This window comes from Lissotriton vulgaris, chromosome 8 (genome assembly GCF_964263255.1).
Source record: "Lissotriton vulgaris chromosome 8, aLisVul1.2, whole genome shotgun sequence".
In the NCBI taxonomy this organism is placed as follows: Eukaryota; Metazoa; Chordata; class Amphibia; order Caudata; family Salamandridae; genus Lissotriton; species Lissotriton vulgaris.
The window spans coordinates 1,575,716,062-1,575,739,241 of record NC_141696.1 but is presented as its reverse complement, the minus strand read 5'-3'; the positions used below and the strand labels follow the sequence as shown (position 1 = coordinate 1,575,739,241).

At 49.5% G+C, this 23,180-nt stretch overlaps 1 protein-coding gene across 1 annotated transcript in view; it reads right to left on the bottom strand.

Moving 5' to 3' along the window:
* The window catches only part of SLC37A1 (solute carrier family 37 member 1), a 198,728-nt gene that overhangs the window by 141,264 nt on the left and 34,284 nt on the right, over positions 1–23,180 (bottom strand). The window contains exon 3 of the mRNA XM_086935868.1: positions 3,412–3,493. Within this exon, the coding sequence (XP_086791994.1) occupies positions 3,412–3,493 (82 nt within the window). The remainder of the gene's footprint in view (positions 1–3,411; positions 3,494–23,180) is intronic.

Genomic DNA, 23,180 nt, shown 5'->3' with positions numbered 1-23,180 from the left:
CCCTGAGTTTACGGTCCAGGGGGCTGGGGGCGGGGCCTGTGCTGACGCCTTCAAGGGGGCGGGCCACTGCTGACCCCTTACAGGGGGCGGGGCCACTGCTGACCCCTTACAGTTGCCCAGGAACTGTGTTATAATCCCATTTGTGGCCCGTTATGGAGTGAGACTCCTGCTGTTGATGTTATGGAGTGAGACTCCTGCTGTTGATGTTATGGAGTGAGACTCGTGCTGTTGATGTTATGAAGTGAGACTCCTGCTGTTGATGTTATGAAGTGAGACTCGTGCTGTTGATGTTATGGAGTGAGACTCGTGCTGTTGATGTTATGGAGTGAGACTCGGGCTGCCAGAGTTATGGAGTGAGACTCGGGCTGCCAGAGTTATGGAGGGAGACTCCTGCTGTTGATGTTATGGAGTGAGACTCCTGCTGTTGATGTTATGGAGTGAGACTCGTGCTGTTGATGTTATGGAGTGAGACTCCTGCTGTTGATGTTATGGAGTGAAACTCGTGCTGTTGATGTTATGGAGTGAGACTCGTGCTGTTGATGTTATGAAATGAGACTCGTGCTGTTGATGTTATGGAGTGAGACTCGTGCTGTTGATGTTATGGAGTGAGACTCGGGCTGCCAGAGTTATGGAGGGAGACTCCTGCTGTTGATGTTATGGAGCGAGACTCATGCTGTTGATGTTATGGAGTGAGACTCGTATTGTCGATGTTATGGAGTGAGACTCATGCTTTCAGTGTTATGGAGTGAGACTCGTATTGTCGATGTTATGGAGTGAGACTCGTGCAGTCAGTGTTATGGAGCGAGACTCCTGCTGTCAGTGCTATGGAGAAGAGACTCGTGCTGTCAATGCTATGGAGAGAGACTCGTGCTGTCAGTGTTAGGGAGTGAGATTTGTGCTGTCAGTGTTAAGGAGCAAGGCTCGAGCTGTCAGTGCTATGGAGACGAGACTCCTGCTGTCAGTGTTAAGGAGTGAGACGTGTGCTGTCTGTGTTATGAAGCGAGACTCCTGCTGTCAGTGTTATGGAGACGAGACTCAAGCTGTCAGTGTTGTGGAGACGAGACTCGTGCTGTCTGAGTTACGGAGTGAGACTCGTGCTGTCAGTGTTATGGAGTGAGACTCGTGCTGTCAGTGTTATGGAGTGAGACTCGTGTTGTCAGTGTTAAGGAGTGAGACTCCTGCTGTCAGTGTTATGGAGTGAGACTTGTGCTGTCAGTGTCAAGGAGTGAGACTCCTGCTGTCAGTGTTATAGAGTGAGACTCGTGCTGTTAGTGTCATGGAGTGAGACTCGTGCTGTCAGTGTTAAGGAGTGAGACTCCTGATGTCAGTGTTATGGAGCGAGACTCGTGCTGTCAGTGGTATGGAGTGAGACTCGTGCTGTCAGTGTTAAGGAGCGAGAATTTTGCTGTCAGTGTTATGGAGCGAGACTCGTGCTGTCAGTGTTATGGAGCGAGACTCGTGCTGTCAGCCACTGTCAGTGTTATAGAGCGAGACTCGTGCTGTTAGTGTTATGGAGTGAGACTCCTGCTGTCTGTGTTATGGAGCGAGACTAGTGCTGTCAGTGTTATGGAGCGAGACTCGTGCTGTCAGTGTTATGGAGCGAGACTCGTGCTGTCAGCCACTGTCAGTGTTATAGAGCGAGACTCGTGCTGTTAGTGTTATGGAGTGAGACTCCTGCTGTCTGTGTTATGGAGCGAGACTAGTGCTGTCAGTGTTATGGAGCGAGACTCGCGCTGTCAGTGTTATGGAGCAACTTAATATCAAGTAAAAGTTGAAAGAGGGTGCAGGCCTTCTTTTTCTATTAGTACACAAAAATAATGTGACAATAATTATCAAAGTGCGGAGTGTGAGCACAAAATTCAACACAGGAAAGTAAATTCTTGCCCTTTTCCTTTATTCCTTGGATCTTCCAACCGCCCACACGTGTTTTGTCGCTTACAAGGGAAATCGTCCCGCGACTTTATCAAGGCTGCACAGACACAAATGGGATAAGCGATGTATCACCTGATACACTATTCGGTGTACATAAGGTTTCTATAATCTCATCCAGTGATAGGTGAAAAAAGGAACTCTCGGTAAATCTGTTCTAACACGCGCAAGGGGTTGAAACAAGATGTTTTCATGAAATGTCCCATTTGTTGCAAAGGATACAAATTTATATCCAACTTACCAAAAGCAAAGATGGAGTGAGAAGCGCATCAGAAAATGTGATAAGAGACAAATCTGTGGGAAAACTCATCCAAACGTTTGTGAGAAACAGACAAGTCTGGGAACTGTGAATACCAATCTCTTAGGTGAGGATGCGAGTGGTGTCTTGGGGGTAGTGTTCAACCCTATGTAGCCCAATGGTGGTCACGGGAGAGCACGATAAATACCTATGCTCTGTTTATGTATATCCCTGTATAAAAACACAAAAGAAGGCCCTCTAGTGAGTATAACGTTTCGCTAGTCAACAGGCTGACTACTGTCATCTCCTAAGGGTAAACTAATTTATATAGCGTAATGTGGAACATGAGTGGTACATAACACACATTGCAAAATGAATAATGACATACAGCAGAAACGAGGCAAAACAACATCAAACACTTCACTCTAAATATACAGTTTTAACGTCAAGGATGGTCTTTCTCTATTGTGTATCACTGGAGGGGAAATTACACATGGGAAGCACTAATGAGACACAGAGTGTGGCAGCCCGATGCATTCATCTCCCCGAAAGGAATGAAGTCCTGCATCTACATTTATCCCTATCTCGGTGCTGCGCAGCCTGAGGATCCAAAGCGCCTCGCACCTCCGTAGGGCTAATTCTCTGTCCCCCCCCCAGGGTGTCGCTAGATCTGTTCAATCCCAAATAAACATGTGTCGGCTGTTGGAAGATCCAAGGAATAAAGGAAAAGGGCAAGAATTTACTTTCCTGGGTTGAATTTTGTGCTCACACTCCGCACTTTGATAATTATTGTCACATTATTTTCGTGTGCTGAGGATTTTCATTTGTATGTTAAGTTGGCTCTGGCCACTCGTTTTGGGGAGATCGGTGGTTCTGCTCACCTGACAGCACCGAGACAAAGATAGAGGGGCAGATTTACAAGCCCCTTGCGCCTCTTTTACGCCGCCGTTGCGTCACTTTTGTGACTGTCGGTTTTCACCAGGGTTTTTTATATACACACAGACAAAAAAGCACTCACACTCACCCACTCTGTGTTTTGAAAGTATTCAGAAATGTTTATTTTATAAAATATTGCGTTTTCTCACACTTAGTACCGCACCAATTGGCAGTCCTCTCCCTTGGCACTGCCCCTTGAGGACCTCACACAACCCCCGCTTGTCATATAATCTATTCTAACATTATGTGCCAAGGGAGGTACAAGAACAGACTGTGCCCCCTTGCCAAGGCCCAAAGCCCCCCCTTACCTTTACAATGCTGATGGGCTTGCGGGACAGGTGGAAGCTGGTGTACAGCAGGAAGGTGAGCACCAGGGTGAAGGTTCTGTACCTGCAGGAGACAAAAACGAGCTTTAATGTCACCCATGAAACAGAGTTTGTGCACACAGCGCGTGGATTATACGCAGGCGATGATAATCCGCCTTTAGTCAAACCAGGATTCTGTGCGTGTGCACACATGCCGCATCAACAAGTACATCTAAAACTCCTGCGGTCCCTGTAGATCTGTTAATGCCTCCTGAATTATGGATGGACAGACCTGAGAGTAGAGCTCGAGCGGTCGATGATGTCACTCAGAACCTCAAGGCGAAAAACATCCACACAATTCGCTTCATACTTATCTACAGTTTTACACGAGCACGCACACACATTCACACACAAAACCACCCACCCACCCACGCATGCACGCACCCACCCACACACACACACCCCTCACACACAAACAGGCACATACACACCCACCCACCCACCATCAATAACTGCATCTAAAACTCTTGCGGTCACTGAAGATCTTTTATGCCTCCTGAATTATGGATAGAAAGACCTGAGAGTAGAGCAGGCCTGGGCGTTGTTCGCGGAGTTTTGCTATGCAAAACTTCGCGAAGTTACAAAAAACCTCTGCAAAGTTACGCGAGTGGTGGAGTGCAGTGCAAACTGCAGTTTGTGCTGGTTTTCCTGCTGCTCAGATAGAAATTCTACCCGAGCAGCAGCTCGCGCTCGCAAACTTACCATTTGCAAACTTACCATTTGTGATCGCGAGTGGGAAAAAAACTCAGCTGCACTACACGAAGCGGAGTTTCTGCTCTCTGCGAGCTCTGCGGAGTGCGAAGTGCAGAAAACTCTGCAAACTCCACGAATGGAGTGGAGTTCACCGCCCAGGCCTAGAGTAGAGCTCGAGCTGTCGATGATGTCACTCGGAACACCAAGGTGAAAAACATCCACGTAACTCACTTCTTACTTATCTACAGTTTTATGTGCACACATACACAACATCACAAGTACATCTCAAACTCCTGCAGTTGCTGAAGATCTTTTAATGCCTCTTGAATTATGAATGACCAGACCATTAGATCAAAGCTCGAGCTGTAGATGATGGCACTCGGAACCCCAAGGTGAAAAACTTCCACGTAACTCACTTCTTACTCATCTACAGTTTTTTGTGCACACACACGCAGCATCACTAAGTGCATCTAAAACACCTGTGGTCACTGAAGTTCTTTTAATGCCTCCTGAATTATGGATGGACCAGCCAATGAGAGTGAAGCGTGAGCTGTTGATGATGTCACTCAGAAACCCAAGGTAAAAAACATCCACGTAACTCACTTTTTACTTACCTATAGTGTTATGTGCGTGTGCGTGCACACGCTGCATCAGTGACAGCATCTAAAACACTTGGGTAACTTATCTAAAGCGACTTCTCAAACCAATGTGTACTAGTTTTCAACAGCAAAGCAAGTAATGAGGGAACCATAGAGAACATGAAATCGACCCATGTAAAAAAAAAAAAAAAAAAAAAAATTCTGCCACCGATCCCACCATCATCTGCATTTGCCTTCTCCCCCGTGCCAAAATTCAAATGTAACCTGGCCTCCTCCACCCATGCCTACCACACTTGGCATAGACCCCCATTAGCTGTCCTTCTGCCACCTGTGCATTTCCTCCCTCTCCCTGCCTCACAGCGAGCCACCGGTCAGCATGGCACACGTCCTGCGGTCAGCAAGGGGCTACGGAGACCCATGCCATCAGGGAAGATGGCGGTTCTTCAGCCTCCCTTGGGTCTGTTGAGACCAGAAGAGGTGGATGAAGGGAGGGGAGACCGCCAGCTCTCATTCTACTGTATCACTCGCAACTTCACAGACCAGAGCGAGGCGGGAGACCGACCCCCTGGATTAGCAACACCCAGGCTGCCATGTCCACTGGGAAGAACCAGACAGCATGAGGTAGAACCGCCAATCCATAAAACATTCACCATGGCCTCGATAGGACACCATTCAACCTCTACAGTGGCGGCCACACGCCGTCAGTGTGGCCCATGACACATGCGGGAGCCAGAACATGGAGGATAAGCCAAGCCCCCAGATATAGGGGTCTGGAAAGACATCCAGGAGGAATCCAGTAGATCGCCCTCCATTAATCCACCGAGGACACAGTGGAGAGTGGTCCTTCTCACATGTGGCGGCTGAGGCATGGAACAACCTTCCCCTGCACTCAGGACCACCCACATCTCCAGCGCCTCGAGTCCCTCACGGGGAGTTGCTGCACTTTATAAATGTTGGATTGATTGAACATGGGTAAAGGTAAGATGCATGTGTCTCACCACTCTGATCACATCCCAACATCTGTCAGTCACTGCAGAGAGAGAACTGGTGACACAGTAAAGTCTAAGTGTAACCACAATGAAGGACATGTGAAGGTCATTAACAGAACAGGGACTGGACAAGACTGGCATGTGAAGGTCATTGTACGCATGGAACAGATGTGATGGTCATTGTATGCATGGAACACATGTGAAGGTCATTGTATACATGGAACAGAGACTGGACAAGACCTGCATCTGAAGGTCATTGTATGCATGGAACAGATGTGAAGTTCATTGTATGCATGGAACAGATGTGAAGGTCATTGTATGCATGGAACACATGTGAAGGTCATTGTATGCATGGAACAGATGTGAAGGTCATTGTATGCACGGGACAGAGACTGGATAAGAGCAGCATGTGAAGGTCATTGTACGCATGGAACAGAAGTGAAGGTCTTTGTATGCATGGAACACATGTGAAAGTCATTGTACGCATAGAACAGATGTGAAGGTCTTTGTATGAACTGGATAAGACTGGCAGTCTTGAACTGAAGGTGATGGGCGAGCTGGATCAGATGGTGAGGGGGCATTTATAAGTAACAGGCAGATAGGGTGGGACTATAAGATATTGGGCAGTCTGGGCAGAGCACACAAGGACACTGCCCATTCCTGGGACGCAATGGGCAGATTCCCCTGTTAGTAATGAACAGGTTGGATAAGCCAAGAGAATGGACAGAATGGACATCCTGCTGCATTTTCTTCCCTGTGCCCCGATTCCTTTCCTCATCCGCACCCTCAGACATTCCATAAATTCCCAAGTTATTCATGCTAGGTGTGACCTTGGTTGCAAACAGGTTTGAGATAGGGTGACTGCGCCTACAGGAGCTGTCAAACAAGCTGTAGATTCTGGAATGTGGAAAATTGCCACAATTTCTATGAACTCATGGAGATGTCTTCACACGAACCATTCCAAGAAACAGGAACTCCTGCCTGAAAAGCACAGGGCGGAGTAATTCATAGAAAATACAATCCAGGTCACCCAAGCACATGGCCAGCCCCAGGAGCACAGTGCTGTTAACGTCAGCAGCAAACATACCCAGAAAGGGGCGCTTGAGTGTTTGGGCTGCAGGACAGTTTCGGTGCATGACAGCGTGACTTTAGGGCAGGGTTCGCCCTCAGGTGTCTCAGGCCTTGAGTGTTTGGGCTGCAGGACATTTTCGGTGCAGGACAGCGTGACTTGAGGGCAGGGGTCTCCCTCAGGTACCTCAGGAGCTCCTGGCAACCTCAAGTGCACGGAAGTAGCTTCCTGAAGCGCATCCTGGCACAGTTCGTAACTTTGAAGTTGGCAGTGCTGCACATCTGTGTATGTTTGGTGTGACCATCAGACCATTGGCAGGGCCTCTCTCAGACTAACAGTGTGGTTTGTTTCAGGCAATGAGTGTAGTGTGCACATGTATGTATGTGTATTCTCTTAAATGTTTCTCTGTGCACATGCACACGTGTGTGCTATTATCTATGTCTTGTGTATGCGGCCGATGCTCTGCCCCTCCTTGAAAGACACTGCCTTACCCTAGAAGCCAATCCTGGTGCAGGGGTACAACAGATGTATCTCCTAATACAAGGGCACAATTATGACCATAGATCACATACTGGCATAATAATGGTCAATCTTGGCATATATAGGGCTTCCTTGGATGAATCATAGCATAAGGGCCGCACGGCTATCCTCATCACAGTGTGAGCACGCGTTGCCAATTGTTGTCTTTATATCACAAAATCGTGGCCGTCCTTAGAACAATAACGTTCTGTGACTGATACGGTGTGGTGTTTATTAGCACGAGGGTAGGCAGCCGCTGCACAATTGTGGCTCTGATACAATGGTGACATCCTTGGCACGTCGTGGTAACACCTGGGCAGATGGCGCAGAATCTGTCAATGTGATGCATTTGACTATGGAAATCATAAGCTGACATTTGGGGGAAATAGATGAAATCTGAGTTTTCAAACAAAAATTGAGTTTTTTTCAGAAAAAGCAAAGATTTCTTTTAGTGTGTCCACCTAATACAGAAAATGCATAGTAGATAGAACACCTCTTTTGAGAAACTATCACGTGGTTGTTTGAAAACAAAGTGATAAACGCTCCAACCCCTATATATAGCTGCTCTTTGGACTGTAATGGGGGGATTCATAGCTGCTCGTGTTTCCTCTGTGCAAGAGGGCACTTGCTGCTGCATATGTTATTTCATTAGTCGCGTGGAGGCATTCTATACTGATATCAGAAGTAGGTCTCATTATAAAGAAAGGCTGGAGGTCAGTTTCTGATGGACGTCTGCAGCTGCTGGGCCACCCTGTCATGGGGTGCAGATGGGGGACTCCATCAGGGACCCGGCTCAGCCTCAGGCCTTGGCGTGTCCGTGAGATGCTCATGTGTCAGGAGCTTCTCGTCACACTTTACAGGGGTGTCATCTGGCATATGGAAGGGGTGTCGTGACTCCACAACACGGCCGAGCGAAAACCGATGAAACTCCCTAAGTTTAGTTCAGTCTCACAAACCATCACAGACTTGCTTTGGCCTCCAGTTAGGAAGCCGATGAAGATCAAAGCCTTGAGATTGGCCCCAAAGGCCTTACACAAGATGGCCCTCTCTTCCTCCAAGAGATCTTTAAACAGTGTGCCCCTACTCACAACCTGCGGGCTAGTGTGGCGAGAAAGGGAGCTATCCCCAGGATGAACCAGACTCACTGGGGAGGGTGGGGATGCCCTCACTCCACATGCAAAGGGTGGAATGAGCTGCCTGGCTAGCTCAGGACCCAGACAAATGCCCTAAAATTCAGAAAACAACTCAGAACCTGGCTTTTTCGCTCTCACTGCTAATGAGGCCTTCTGGTGCCCAACTCTCTTGGACTCTGGACAGTAGCGCCAAGACGCCAATTGGCATTTGCTGCTGTACAAATTATTAACATAACAAAGAAGAGAGGCCGCAGACAGACTGGGGCAGAAACTCACACTGTGTGACTTTATTCATGCAGTCCTGTATGTTGTCGTGCGGGGACACATGAGGTCCATGCAGAAAGCATGGCTCATAGGTTACAAAGAGGAAGTTACCAACCCCCGGTGAAACAAGCCAGAGTACCCATGATTTCAGGTATTTCCTAGTAACACTATTGGCGGAGTCACAATTCAGTACAGCATGACACAGTAAGAGGTCAGTTACTCTCAGAGGTGAGTTTATTCTTTCAGTCCAGGCGGAGGATGCCCTGATCCTTCTGCTCTTTACCCAGATACTCTGAAAGGAGGAATGTAATAGTGAGCACAGCAAAGGAGGAGAGCGGAGGAGGGAAAGCCTCTGGCAAGGGTGGGGGTTGTGTCTGATGAACCACAGAGGACTGGAGGGACTTGGGGGGAGTTTTCAGTGACATATTGGATAAAGGTGTTGCAGATACCATTCAACCTTGTGCTTGAAGATCTATACCTTACTATACATTACCAAGGCCTCCCTCCTACCGCTGGGTTTTTATTGTTAAGAGCATATTCATCTAGGTGTATATGACTTCTCTGACCTGCCCGCCAAGTTCTGGAAAGACCTTCCCCTTCACCTTCGAACAACTCCCTCCCACAATTCAGAAAGAGCCTCAAGACCTGGCTCTTTGACTAATGCCGCCCTCGCAACGATAGCTTAGTGCTTGGATAGCCTTGTGAGCGATTAGCTGCGTTCTACAAATCCAATTTGAATGATTAATTGACTGACTTCTGCACCCCAAACCCGGTAAGCAATTCTCATGTTCTCTTAGGCCGAGCTATGTACGTTGCCACCTGATTACCATGCTTCAGCTTTCTAAACAATAATCATTATAGAGAAAACTATATGTGTGAAAAATATATGAGTGCCTAAGAACTTTGAAGATCATTGGTCAATTGCAGCTTTTGAAAACCAAGTGTGATCTTGCTCAACCCAGAGAGAAATGCCTCGCTTTCGGCATACTTCTTATACCTGGCACTATTGTTTCTGGTGCTTCCCTCAGAACTTCACCGACAACCCTACAACTTCATCCCCTACAGGAAAGGACTCACGCAGGGGTTTGTGGTCCAGTATTCCACCTCAACTGAGTCTCACACTACCCACATTACCTTCAATCAGGCAACGGAACAGATATGCCTCATCGACATCCCTTTCACACCTCCACTGGTCCCTCAACAGACTCGGAGAGCCCTGGACCAGCAAATGGGTACCGGTATTTATAGACCAACAAAGCGAAGAAGTCAGAATCCTTTCTGACTGACGCATTATTGGGTCAGTGTGGGTCCTACTTGCATGTGAAGCACTGTGACTAGCTGAATTAGGGAGATTGTAGGGGCCATTTGGACAAGGTGGGGCAGATTTACAAGCCTCTTGTGCTGCCAGTACCTCACTTTTTGTGACGCATCGGCAGCGCATTTCTTTGCTCCATATTTACAAGGACAGGAAAAGCCACCCTGTGTGGCTTTTAATGTCCCTGTAAACCTGTTAATACGGCCCCTTTACACGCAGCAATTTGCGTGAAAGGGGCTTTCCAGGGGTGTTGCTGTGGGTGCTCCCACGCAACACCCATTGAACCAGACACATTTCCAGATTTACGAGAAATTGTAAACCTGGAAATGCGTCAGTTTGCTACGCCACCCTAGGGGTGGCACAGCCAGGCGCTAGTTTTTTGCTCTTTCAATGCGTGCTGCATTCTACTGCATGCATTGAATGAGTGCCTGTAGTGATTGCTTTTGTGCAGAAGGTGCCCCTGGAGAAATTGCATTCACAGCGCCCAGATACCCCTAGGGGTGACAGTGCTGCGCTATAAAAATGCTGATTGATTGATTGATCAACTTTGCTCATAGAACGTTTTTCAGCTGGCCCACGCACACACCTACTGTGTCCTCCCGGCAGAAAGTCAGGTGCTCAAAGGGACACACTCAAATGGTCCATGGCACATCTGCTATCTAGCTGCCACTGTGTCTCATAACACCCTCACCAAGGCTCTGAGTCCAAGACGCACAACTTTCGTCGTCAAATCACCTTTCCGCAGTCCCCAGGCTCCGAACTTCACTCCAGGTCCCCCTCCCCGCTGGAAGTCGGCGCCTCCGGATAGCTGGACGTGCACTGCTCTGAGTGCAAACACCGCTTGAGGGCCACCTCAGGCAACAACTGATCATGTAGGTGTATGAAGGTGCATGAAGCTCTGCTGTGGACCTAGTCAACATGTCCTGTATCCGCTGCTTTGTATAAACCCTCAGTTACCCAGGCGCCTTTGTGCAAACCCCTCAATTCCCCGGGCTCCAAGCCCTCCGTTACCCAGGCGCCTTTGTGCAAACCCCTCAATTCCCCAGGCTCCAAGCCCTCAGTTAACCAGGCTCCTTGGTGCAAACCCCTCAATTCCCCAGGCTCCAAGCCCTGAGTAACCCAGGCGCCTTTGTGCAAACCCCTCAATTCCCCAGGCTCCAAGCCCTGAGTAACCCAGGCGCCTTTGCTTTAGCTGTCCAAAGTGCCATCATACACTTCCACCATTGACAGAACTGGTCTGACAGGCTCTGGCATTTGAACCATGGCGGTGACGTCAGCTCGGGATTTCCCAGCACGCCCGGAGTTATTTCTGTCTGTCACTCCACAGACCGGACCTGAGTCCTCAGCTGGTTCTTGTTGCTAACCCAGGGACTGGCTAGGCGTACCCATCCCATTCCACCTCCAAGTGTTTGGGTCATAGGATGAACTGATTTTTAGTCCTAATGGGGCCGCTCTCAGCTTGGATCTGAGGATAGGGTCTCTCGAGAACCCCTCGAGGCGAATGCATCTCGGCTCTGATGTGTAAGTCTGTCCCTCCGTGGTCTCTAGGAGTACCCCCTGTAGTCACAGTAAGCGGCAGCCATCTTGTCTGCAGGGCCCCTTGGTGTCGGCCTAAGATGCATACTGGACAAGGCAGTAGCAGGGCTCACACATCTCTGTCAGGTGCCTCAGGGAAGACACCACAGTACTGTGAGGCGTGGACTTGTATCACTTGGTATCACGCTTGACAATCATCTCAACCTTCACAGTCACACCGCAGCCATGGCCAACAGTCTCAACACCAACTTTGGGGCATCAGACAACTGATCCCGGAACAAGACCCCAAAACAATGATGCAGCTCTCATTCTCTCCAGACTAGATCATGGAATGGCCCTTCTCTCGGGCATTCCCAAAGTTCACGTAGGCCCAATGAGAGCTACACCACATGGCCACGCTGCAGCGCGCTTCGTTTTAGATTGCATGAAATTTCAGTATATTTCCTCGGCCCTGTTCTACATCCAATGGCGTCCCATCGAAGCGCGGGCCCAATTCAAGGCGTCGGCATTACCCACAGGACGTTGAACTCGGCTTCACCCTTCTATCTAAACGAGAAACGGAAAATTCTCAATCTCTGGAGCTAATAGGGGTTCCGGAAATGCAGAATCTCTGCTCCTGGAACCCCCACCTTCAGTCGAGAACGATACATGAACCAGTCTTTCACTGGTAGTGCCAAACAAATCTAGAACTCTCTGCCTCCGTCACTCCGCCTAACCACCTGCCTCCTCACCTTCAAAAAGGACGTCAAGCTCCTCCTATCTGACGGACAGCTGGGTAATCACCCCTGACCAGACTAAGGACTCTCTTCACCAGGATCCGAACGGCCTTCGTTACGAGACCCCATCATCTCAATCGATGCTTTAACTGTGTACGACCTTCGACCAGCGGTGGCAAGTGTCTCATGTGGTCACTCCTGCAGGCATCCACTGATGTAAACATCCGAGTTTAATTATTGTAACTCGCTGTAATCTCTCTACAGGATCACACCCCGCTCAACAGTGGCGGCTCCTCCGCTATGGCGGGGAGTGTCGCCCCACTGAACAAAGGGACAACTAAAATGATAATAACTATTGTTATTATCATATTAGTTTCCGTTTGTAGTCAGTGGCGTTCGGGTGGGGGGGGGGGGGGGGGGTTGAGCATTGCAGCGTTGTGATTGAAAAGTGTCCCCATAACCAGAACATCAGTAGTACCCAATGGCATATCTCACTGCACACAGGCGCACAGGAGGAAGATGCGGACAGCATTGAAACGCGTTGGCGAGCAGATTAAAGGACGGATGTTGTGTAACCTTTGGTGCGCATTAAACAGGGAAACTTCCTACCTGCTGTGTGGTGGCTTTTTCTTTGCAAGAGCCTTTGGAGTACACACATTGAATATATATATATATATATATATTAGTATATATAAAATAGATAACACAGACAATGGGCAAGGACCCCAGTATTGCAACAAGATGTCAGAGACAAGAGTACCAGTCGGAATGAGCCACAACACAGCACAGAGCGTTTGAGTGGCCCTAGCGTTATACCGTAGCCTCAAGGTAGGACAGAACTTTGGAGTGGCCATGGCTTTATACCGTAGCCTCAAGGTAGGACAGAACTTTGGAGTGGCCATGGCTTTATACCGTAGCCTCAAGGTAGGACAGAACTTTGGAGTGGCCATGGCTTTATACCGTAGCCTCAAGGTAGGACAGAACTTTGGAGTGGCCATGGCTTTATACCGTAGCCTCAAGGTAGGACAGAACTTTGGAGTGGCCATGGCTTTATACCGTAGCCTCAAGGTAGGACAGAACTTTGGAGTGGCCATGGCTTTATACCGTAGCCTCAAGGTAGGACAGAACTTCTGGGGGTCCCGGCTTGATACCGGTGGCCTCAAAGCAGGGCAGATATTGGCCAAACACAGCGAGTAGGTTTACTTCACCTGGGCTTTCAGTAGCCGAGACAGGCAAGCCCTGGTGCCGCGGCCTGCCTCAGGTGAGCATCAGTCTCTACTGCCCAGTGTGAACGGACAGTGGAGAAGGGTTGGTATGGGAGGGTCAGAAACAATAGGATGTCCCTCAGCTCCTGCAGAGATTCTTCTTGAAGTCCAGGTGAAGTATGCCCACTGGCTGGATGTCACTGGCATTCACCCGCCTCTCGGGCACTGAGCGGCAGTCCTATCCAACCAGACACTGAGCTTTATTAAAGTTTGCCGGGCATTTGTAGAGCAGAGGGCAAGCTGGCACCAACCTGTCAAGATGCTGTGTGGCTTCCTGACCAATAGAAGACCAGCTTAGACAAGGTCTGTAGAACCACTAAACAGCGCCCTCCCTAACAAAGCAAAAAGGGGGCAGCTCAGATACAATTAAAGCTAGAAGCTGTGCCCTATGAGGTCCCCATCCCTTCCGACATCCTACGAGTGCTAGGGGGACCCCAAGAAACAGCACCATGCAGACAGTCGCGTCCACAGGAGAACAAATAATACTGGGGGGGGGGGGGGGGTCATCACAGGGTGCAGGTACACACTGTGAGCACCAGTGTGCACGCAAACACCACCCATCATGGAGGGGGCGTTCACACTGCGGTGACGGCGTAGATTTCACAAGTGAGGGATGGGGGTTCACTGGGGTAAAAAGCCCAAAAGGCTGCCATGGGCAGTGCGGCAGTGGCGTAGCAAGGTTAGGTGATACCTGGTGCGGAAACTTTCTTGTCGCCGCCGCGTCAAGTTCGGCCGCGTTTCGTTGCGTTAGTTGACTGAACTAAAAAGTTTCAATAAGTACATATTTTTTGCCATTTTGTCCTCAGTGATGATACCCGGGGCAGCCCGCACCCTCCACACCGCACTTCCTACGCCGCTGCAGCGCGGCATGGCGTCTGCAGCTATGAGGTAACTTCAGTCCCTACAATGAGTGTGATATCGTTTTATAGGACTAGTATTGAAAACTGGACTTCAGATTTAATAATAAATATTTAATGTGTGAAAGAGGGTGAATGAATGTTTAAATAATTAAATGCTCCTTCATTTAGGGTCATTTATAAACAAATTAACATGGAGAGAAGTGAAGGGGATGTGTTGTCCAGTGGCTGCAGGAAGTGAGGCCTGCAGCTGCCATAGCGACAGAGTGCTGTGAGTATAAAGTGCTGCGCTGTGACGCTAGTGAGAGTGGTGTGAGGTGAGATTATGATGCATTCACTACAGGTGGTTTCAAGGCGCTGTAATGGGGAGCCTCCCAGGTCTCAGCAAGCATTTTCCCTACATCTAGCATTTTTATGGTCTGTCTTGACAGCGCAGATGCTGCCAGTCAATTATGTGAGCATCACAAAAGAGAAATTGTGGCTCTGCCCACGTGTAGGGATCCAGGAGTACATGTTTTTATTGTGCAGAAGCTGTGTGCTTCCACAAAAAAGTGCTTGCCCTCCACAAAGCGGTGATCATTTTGTTTATCAAGCGGCCCAAGCTTGAACTTTCAGGGCCGCACACATGACATTGTAAAGTGAGTAAAGTGTTTTAGATAACTTATTGATCTATGGTGTGCTTCTCTGGCAGCAGCACATATGGGGGGAGGCAGTCATTAACCTACCTGTTTTTTTAGGTCTGTCTTGATAGTGCAAATGTCACTTGACCTTTAAACCTAAAACAATATTATTCAACATTTTTTGCTTCCACACAAATACATATCTATTCCTCTGATATCTACTCGTAATGCTTCACATTACCAGATAAATTCATTTAAAGCCACACCTACTGGCATTACCAATGCGTGTTGTGGTGTGTATGGGCCTCTGCCCGTACAAGTGGAAGTGACTTGATGCCTGGTTGTCAGTGTGTGCCTGCTGTGTGCTGGTTCGATGACGGAGGCACGCCAGATGTGCTGTGCATGAGGCGGGAGGGATGTGAATGCCTAGAACACCTGGGGGCATATTTACAAAAGAATGGCGCGGCGCTAAGCCAAAATAACTAACAGCGCGCTCCGCTATTCTAAAAATCCATGGCTACGCCGTATTTACAAAATACGGGGCATCCCTACGATTTCCCTAGAGCTGGTGCTAAATTAAGCTGCATAGCGCCAACACAGGCAACCTTACACCATAGGGAATGATTGTTTATGTGCCGGAAGGTGTCCCCTGTGGCTCCTACACAATCCCGAATGTTGATTTGTAGCGTCTGTGTGCTGCATTGCGCAGCGCACATACAAGGTGCAAATCGTCATTTTTGAAAGGATTGTTTCTGTGCAGGAAGGCCATTTGCAAAGGTTGATTGGTCCCTTTTATGGTGCTTATTGCTACATTTTGGACTTAAACTGGTACCAATGAGGTGTGTCCCAACGCCCAGACAGTTGCAGCAAGTGTAAAAAGTACGAAATAATGAAGTAATACTAGTAAACAATGAGCTACATCACTCCACATAATTTGCCTCTTCTTGATACGTAATTGACTCACCCCTGCCGCATAATTTGACCCTCTCCTCTGCGTAATTCCAGGGGCCTGCTTTTACCTGCTCCTTATCTGTCTCTTGTGCAAGATTTATCGTGAGCAGAAACTCTGTGCAGGAAGTGTGAACCCAGCTAAGGCGCGTGTGCAGAGCTAGCCGCATGTACCACGTGACTTAGAGTTGGCATCACAGGGACACAGCTCGGCTGACCCTCTCATCGGGGCCCCACCCGGACTAAAGACGGAGCCTGCTGGAGAGTTTCTAGCGCCTCGAATTATGGTGAGGTCGGCTTCATTGAAACGCCATTTTTAGGTCTGGCCTTCGAGAAGCCTTGGCTGTATCTCCAGAGTATTGTTTTCTTATATTATACATTATTTATAACATAGATATTTCGGGTGTTTTGGTTGCCCCGCTTCATTCATTGGTCCGTTGCTGTGTCGTTCACGCTTTGCTCCCGCCCACCACGGCCTGCCGGATGGGGCCGGGGGTCAGCCCCTTCAGCCCTTGGCTGCCCCCTGTGCGGGTCACCCCACTTTGCTGATACCGTCTGTATTTCCGCTCTATAAATAATCACGGACGGTGGAACAATGCGGTCGTGTTGTTTTTTTTAAATAGTGTTTTCCTTTTAAAAATGTATCTAGTATTTTTGGCAAACTGCTGACTTCTGTTCTCCTCGGTAAGGAGAAGCGGGCCGGGCCGCAGTTTATCCGTGACCCTCACTCACGAGATGGACAACTGGGCGCACGAGGCCCCGGGCACACGCCGGGGAGTACTCGCAATGAAAAGAAATGAGTCTGAAGCTAGGAAATGCTTCGTGAATAGCTCCTCTTCACGCATGAGAAGAGGCCAGGTCTAGGCGCTGCCTCCTGCCCTCCACACAGCACGTCTGCTGACCAGGCTCTTCAATGGGCCGGTGCGGGGCGGAGAGGGGCCCGAGGTGCCCAACAGTGGGACTGGACTCTCCTACGAAGCACCCTTCATGACTGGCCGCAGCCCTGGGGTGATGAGTGAGTGGTAGTGTCAGTGGCTGTATGAGTGAGTGGCTGTGTGAGTCACTGTATGGGTGGGTGAGTGGCTATCTGAATGGCTGTATGAGTGAGTGGCTGTGTGAGTCACTGTATGGGTGGGTGTGTAAGTGACTGTATGGGTGAGTGAGTGGCTGTCTGAATGGCTGTTTGAGTGAGTGACTGGCATTGGAAGTGACTCTATGGGTAAATATGTGGCTGTTTGGTTAATTTAGGGGGACATTTTATACAGCGCAAAGTTGTGTGTTGGTGTGTGAGTAACTGTATTGTAGAGTGTCTGTGTGATTGGAGGTATGGCTGAGTGAGACGATGTGTGAGGGCTTGTATGGATGTGTGAATGGGAATGTAAGTGGTTGTGTGGGTGTGTGAGTGCTTGTAAGTGTGAGTGAGTGGCTGGGTTAACAGGCCGGATGGGTGAGTGGCTGTATAGGTGAATAAGTGGCTGTGTAAGTAGCTGTATGGGTGAGTATGTGGCGAGGTGAGTAACCGTATGGGTAAGTGACGTGACTGGTTGTACAAGCAGTTCTATGGATAAGTGAGTTGTGTGTGAGTACTTGTATGGGTCTTAGAACGGGTGTGTGAGTGGTTGTGTGGCCTGGGGTGTATGAGAAGTTGTATAGGGAGGTGAGTGGGTGTGTGAGTGCTTCTGAGGATGATGTCATCAGTGATGTTATTTGAGATGTCATCAGCAATGTCATCACTGATGTCACTCAATATGTCATGAGTGATGCAATATGTGAGGTCATAAGCAGTGCATTGCAGGGGCGTAAGTTATAGTTAGCTCAGGTAACTATAACTGCTGAATTTCACTGGTTTTGTACGAGGGAAATCTGAGCCCAACTATAATGTCCCTGTAACCTTTGTTTTTTTCAGTGAAAAATTATGATAATTAAAAAAATATATATATGCGACAGCAATAAATAGGCTATATAAGTTGCTCTTTAATTAATTTACGGCAGATGTGTTCTGTTTTATTGTTAATTTTTCTTTCTTTGATTAAATCTACACAGAAGTACTCTATGACAATTAGAAATTGTTTTCAGAAATAAGTTCCATGTGAACAATTGTTATAAGTTTACTCTTAATACCCAGTTCGCACTGATATACGGGACGCTCTTGTTCTTCAGAATATTGCCTTTCAGCTCGGACACATAGCTCCTTTCGAGGGCCTTTGGCCGTCTCTTTGGCCAATACGGAGCTTGGATTCGGATAATAAGAGCCTGTGACCCGTCCAACAGTCAGCACCGCACCTAGCCTTCGTCACGCTGACATCACACCTGTCCCTTCACCTGACGATGACGCAGCCTATCAGATACCCGTGCTTGGAGCGGGGCTGCGCCCATGAAGTCCTGTCGCGAGGAGGGAGGGCGGCGGAAGATCATGTTGGTGATCAGACGGTCTTATGCCGCACAGGTTTGGAGGAGTAGCCGCAAACTGCTGCGACGCTTGCCTCCTCTGTTTCTCCCACTGACTCCTTGCCAGGCGGAGGCACCGCACCTTTCTCTTGCATTAAAATCGATAACGCAGAAAGCAGCGGATTCTTTGTGAGGATAAGGGGGCGTTGCCCCGCTCGCTGCAGCGGCACTAAACGTGAAAAATAAAGTGGCAATGAAATTATTTCGTTGACATTTTATTTCTTATTATTTCCTCTTATTTCGCAGCAGCCTCCAGGCGGGATAAATGGGGGGGGTGTCCCCTTCTGCTGCCAATTGGCAGCACAGAGACCCGGCGGAGCAAGATGGACCCTCCAAAGTACACGTCGGTTTGGCCGGATCTCGTGCGCAGGCCAAAGTGACATGCGTGCTTTGCAGCTCTTAGACAGCTGAGTGGAGACCAAACACAGGCCTAAAAGAGCGTCCATCCAGGGTGCCCCATCCAATCCTGGTGCTGCTCTCATGCTGGTGAGAGTAGTGCCAGGATTGGTTAGTACAATTTCCTGGAGGCCGGAGCCGTCGTAGCCAGCAGAGGAGGGACCGAGGAGGACGTTGGACTTGCAGCAGGCAAGGAAAGTGACTTTATTTCTGATTATTATTTGCCACTCGCCTTGCCTGCATGCACGCACCCTCTCACCCACCAGTTAGTTTCCCGCCACACCGGTGCACATACGTGCCAGCCGCCCCTGCCAGCAGAATCAGTTTGTCTGTGCGATGCACTGACGATAGCAGAGAATTTCCTCTTCACATCCTCATGGTTGGTCACTGCGCTGATCAAAGTGGCTTGACGTCCATTTTGAAGCGGGAGCTGCATCCATCAATCAATCAATCGATCAGTACATTTGTAAAGCACACGACTCACCCGTGAGGGTCTCCAGGCACTGGAGGGGGGGGGGGGGGGTGCTGCTACTGCTTGAATAGCCAGGTCTCGAGGAGTCTTCTGAAGGTCAGCAGGTCCTGGGTCTGCCGTAGGCGGATGGGGAGGCTGCATTGTCATGAGTCGGTCATTGGCACCCTTAGGAAACCGCCAAGTTTCCAAACCAGACTATTTTTGAAGGCGAAGGCCAGTTTGCGCCGTTGACCACTCCTCTGACTACTCCAGAAGAAAGTATGGCCACCGCATGATTCGGACAGCTGTCCTTCAATAGCAAGACGAGTTTCGCTAAGGGCTGCAGTGTCAGTGTTGTAACCTGTGAGGTGTCCGGCGACAAGCTCGTTCTTCTCTCTCATCTGTCAGCCATGATGTTGGCCAGTACTCTTGTAAAATATACATATATATCTATATCTATATCTAAATACCTATATACCTATATACCTATATATAGATATTAAAAAAAACAAAAAAACAGCTTCCCTTGCTGATAACTGAAAGTCAGGGCACTCCAGGAAAGTTTCTGATACTCAGTTTAATCCTTATAATGCGGAGAAAAGCATCAACACGAATACCACACCGGGTTCAGGTTTTTTCTATCCATTATGGGATTTTCACTCCAGATTTCCTGATGAGGTAAACACTCCTGGAAGTATGCGAAAAAGTACACAATCTTGACTTGGTGACTTACTCGCACATGAACATAACATTTGTAAAGCGCACTGTCTTTCACCCAAGGGTATCTTGGCACGGAATAAGTGACGTTTATTATTACCCAAATCAATGGTAACAATTCTATCGACCTCAGAAAGATTAAAGGCAGGGATTTGACCTTGTGAACATGAAGTCGAACACAGTCCCCTCAAGGGGATGCCTTGGTCCATTAAGGCACTGGACCTCGAGGAGAGGCTGCTGCACACTGTAGTATGTGGGTAGGTATATTGCGTTCTTATGTGTTCTGTTAGGCATTAGAATGTATTAGGTCTTAGGAATGTGGGGTTCTAGATTCCCAATGTGTCTGACTCATTTACTGTCCTGCTGCTGTAATCACCTACAAGATGAGTAAACGCCCCAAAGGATTTCAGGCACACCCCACTGATACATCCTAAGCAGGGCATAAGGTGTCTGTGATTGTTGAGTATCTTTGAGGCTGGGCTCCAGCTCCCGGTCGCGTTCGAGCCCACGCTGACTTTAGATGAGGACACTCACGCGCCATGTGCACGAGGCTGGTCTGTAATGTCTAATGTAGTCAGTCAGCCATGGATGTCTGCTCTCAGGCAGACTCAATCAGCCCCCGGGGAGGGGACACGGCCTTGGAGAAGACCTGATGTGACCAGGGGCGCCAGGGGGAGCGCTGGGTCAGACAGCGCCCTGGGGAGTATGTCTGAAACAAGGACCCCTGGGAGGGCACGACCTCGGTGGAGAGATCGGCATCTCAGGGCGGGGGTGCGGTTTACCCCCCCCCCCCCCCCTCCCCAGCTCCCTGGTCACCAGACGCCCGGCCCTGGGGGGTTCAGAGACCTTCTCAGGGCGGGGGTGCGGTTTACACCCCCAGCTCCGTCCCGGGTGGAACAGGTTCCCACTTCCAGGCCCCGGGCGCGTGGGTATCATTGTTCAAACCCACTGGGGCGGGGAGTGGACGGTCAGCAGGGAGGGCCGTCCTACAGCTACCCTCTGGAAGCAGAGACTGAAACCCAAGGCTCTCCTGAGACTCCCGTTAGCGTCAGGGGGACTGCTCCCCAAAACTGACCCCGCCAACTGCATCGGATCCCAGACGGTCCAGGGTGCCACAGACTGGGGGGCACCCGTGCCCTCTGAGGCCTCCCTCTGTCCAGGGGTTCCCTGGCACGGTCCACCCTGCGATACCGAAGGGCTCTGGGGATGGTTGCTATGGGCGCCGCATCTGTTGCTATGGGCGCCAGCCTCTGTTGCTATGGGCGCCGCATCTGTTGCTATGGGCGCCAGCCTCTATTACCATGGCGGGCTCTCGTGTTCAGCGCGCGTCTTTCTCACTCCGCAGTCCACGGCTCGTGATAAACTCCAGTGCTCCACGTGTATCAAAACCACAACCTTTCAAGGAGGCCTCCCTGGGGGCTTCCAGCTGCTGCGTAAACATGGGCGAGGCTCAGAGCTGAGTGAATGTGAGCAAAGCCGCCAAGATGGCAGGGCTCAGGGAGCAAAAGGGTTCAGCTATCTACAACATGGAGAAAAGAACTAGGACCCGCCAGGGCTCAGCTCTCTACAACATGGAGAAAAGAACTAGGACCCGCCAGGGCTCAGCTCTTTACAACATGGAGAAAAGAACTAGGACCCGCCAGGGCTCAGCTCTTTACAACATGGAGAAAAGAACTAGGACCCGCCAGGGCTCAGCTCTTAACTAAATGTAGAAAAGGCCTAGGACTCGCCAGGGCTCAGCTCTCTACTAAATGTAGACTAGGCCTAGACCCGCCAGGGCTCAGAGCTTTACAACATGGAGAAAAGAACTAGGACCTGCCAGGGCTCAGCTCTTTACAACACGGAGAAAAGAACTAGGACCCGCCAGGGCTCAGCTCTATACTAAATGTAGAAAAGGCCTAGGACCCGCCAGGGCTCAGCTCTTAACTAAATGTAGAAAAAGCCTAGACCCGCCAGGGCTCAGCTCTCTACTAAATGTAGAAAAGGCCTAGACCCGCCAGGGCTCAGCTCTCTACTAAATGTAGAAAAGGCCTAGGACCCGCCAGGGCTCAGCTCTTAACTAAATGTAGAAAAAGCCTAGACCCGCCAGGGCTCAGCTCTCTACTAAATGTAGAAAAGGCCTAGACCCGCCAGGGCTCAGCGCTTTACAACATGGAGAAAAGAACTAGGACCCGCCAGGGCTCTGCTCTCTACTAAATGTAGAAAAGGCCTAGGACCCGCCAGGGCTCAGCTCTTAACTAAATGTAGAAAAAGCCTAGACCCGCCAGGGCTCAGCTCTCTACTAAATGTAGAAAAGGCCTAGACCCGCCAGGGCTCAGCGCTTTACAACATGGAGAAAAGAACTAGGACCCGCCAGGGCTCAGCTCTTTACAACACGGAGAAAAGAACTAGGACCCGCCAGGGCTCAGCTCTATACTAAATGTAGAAAAGGCCTAGGACCCGCCAGGGCTCAGCTCTTAACTAAATGTAGAAAAAGCCTAGACCCGCCAGGGCTCAGCTCTCTACTAAATGTAGAAAAGGCCTAGACCCGCCAGGGCTCAGCTCTCTACTAAATGTAGAAAAGGCCTAGGACCCGCCAGGGCTCAGCTCTTAACTAAATGTAGAAAAAGCCTAGACCCGCCAGGGCTCAGCTCTCTACTAAATGTAGAAAAGGCCTAGACCCGCCAGGGCTCAGCTCTCTACTAAATGTAGAAAAGGCCTAGACCCGCCAGGGCTCAGCTCTCTACTAAATGTAGAAAAAGCCTAGGACCCGCCAGGGCTCAGCTCTCTACTAAATGTAGAAAAAGCCTAGGACCCGCCAGGGCTCAGCTCTCTACTAAATGTAGAAAAGGCCTAAAACCGCCAGGGCTGAGCTCTCTAGTAAATGTAGACCAGCCTAAGGGTCCGCCAGGGCTCAGCTCTCTACTAAATGTTGAAAAGGCCTAGGACCCACCAGGGCTCAGCTCTCTACTAAATGTAGAAAAAGCCTAGGACCCGCCAGGGCTCAGCTCTCTACTAAATGTAGAAAAAGCCTAGGACCCACCAGGGCTCAGCTCTCTACTAAATGTACAAAAGGCCTAAAACCGCCAGGGCTAAGCTCTCTATTAAATGTAGACCAGCCTAAGGGTCCGCCAGGGCTCAGCTCTCTACTAAATGTTGAAAAGGCCTAGGACTGCCTAAAAGAAATTGGCTCGAAGG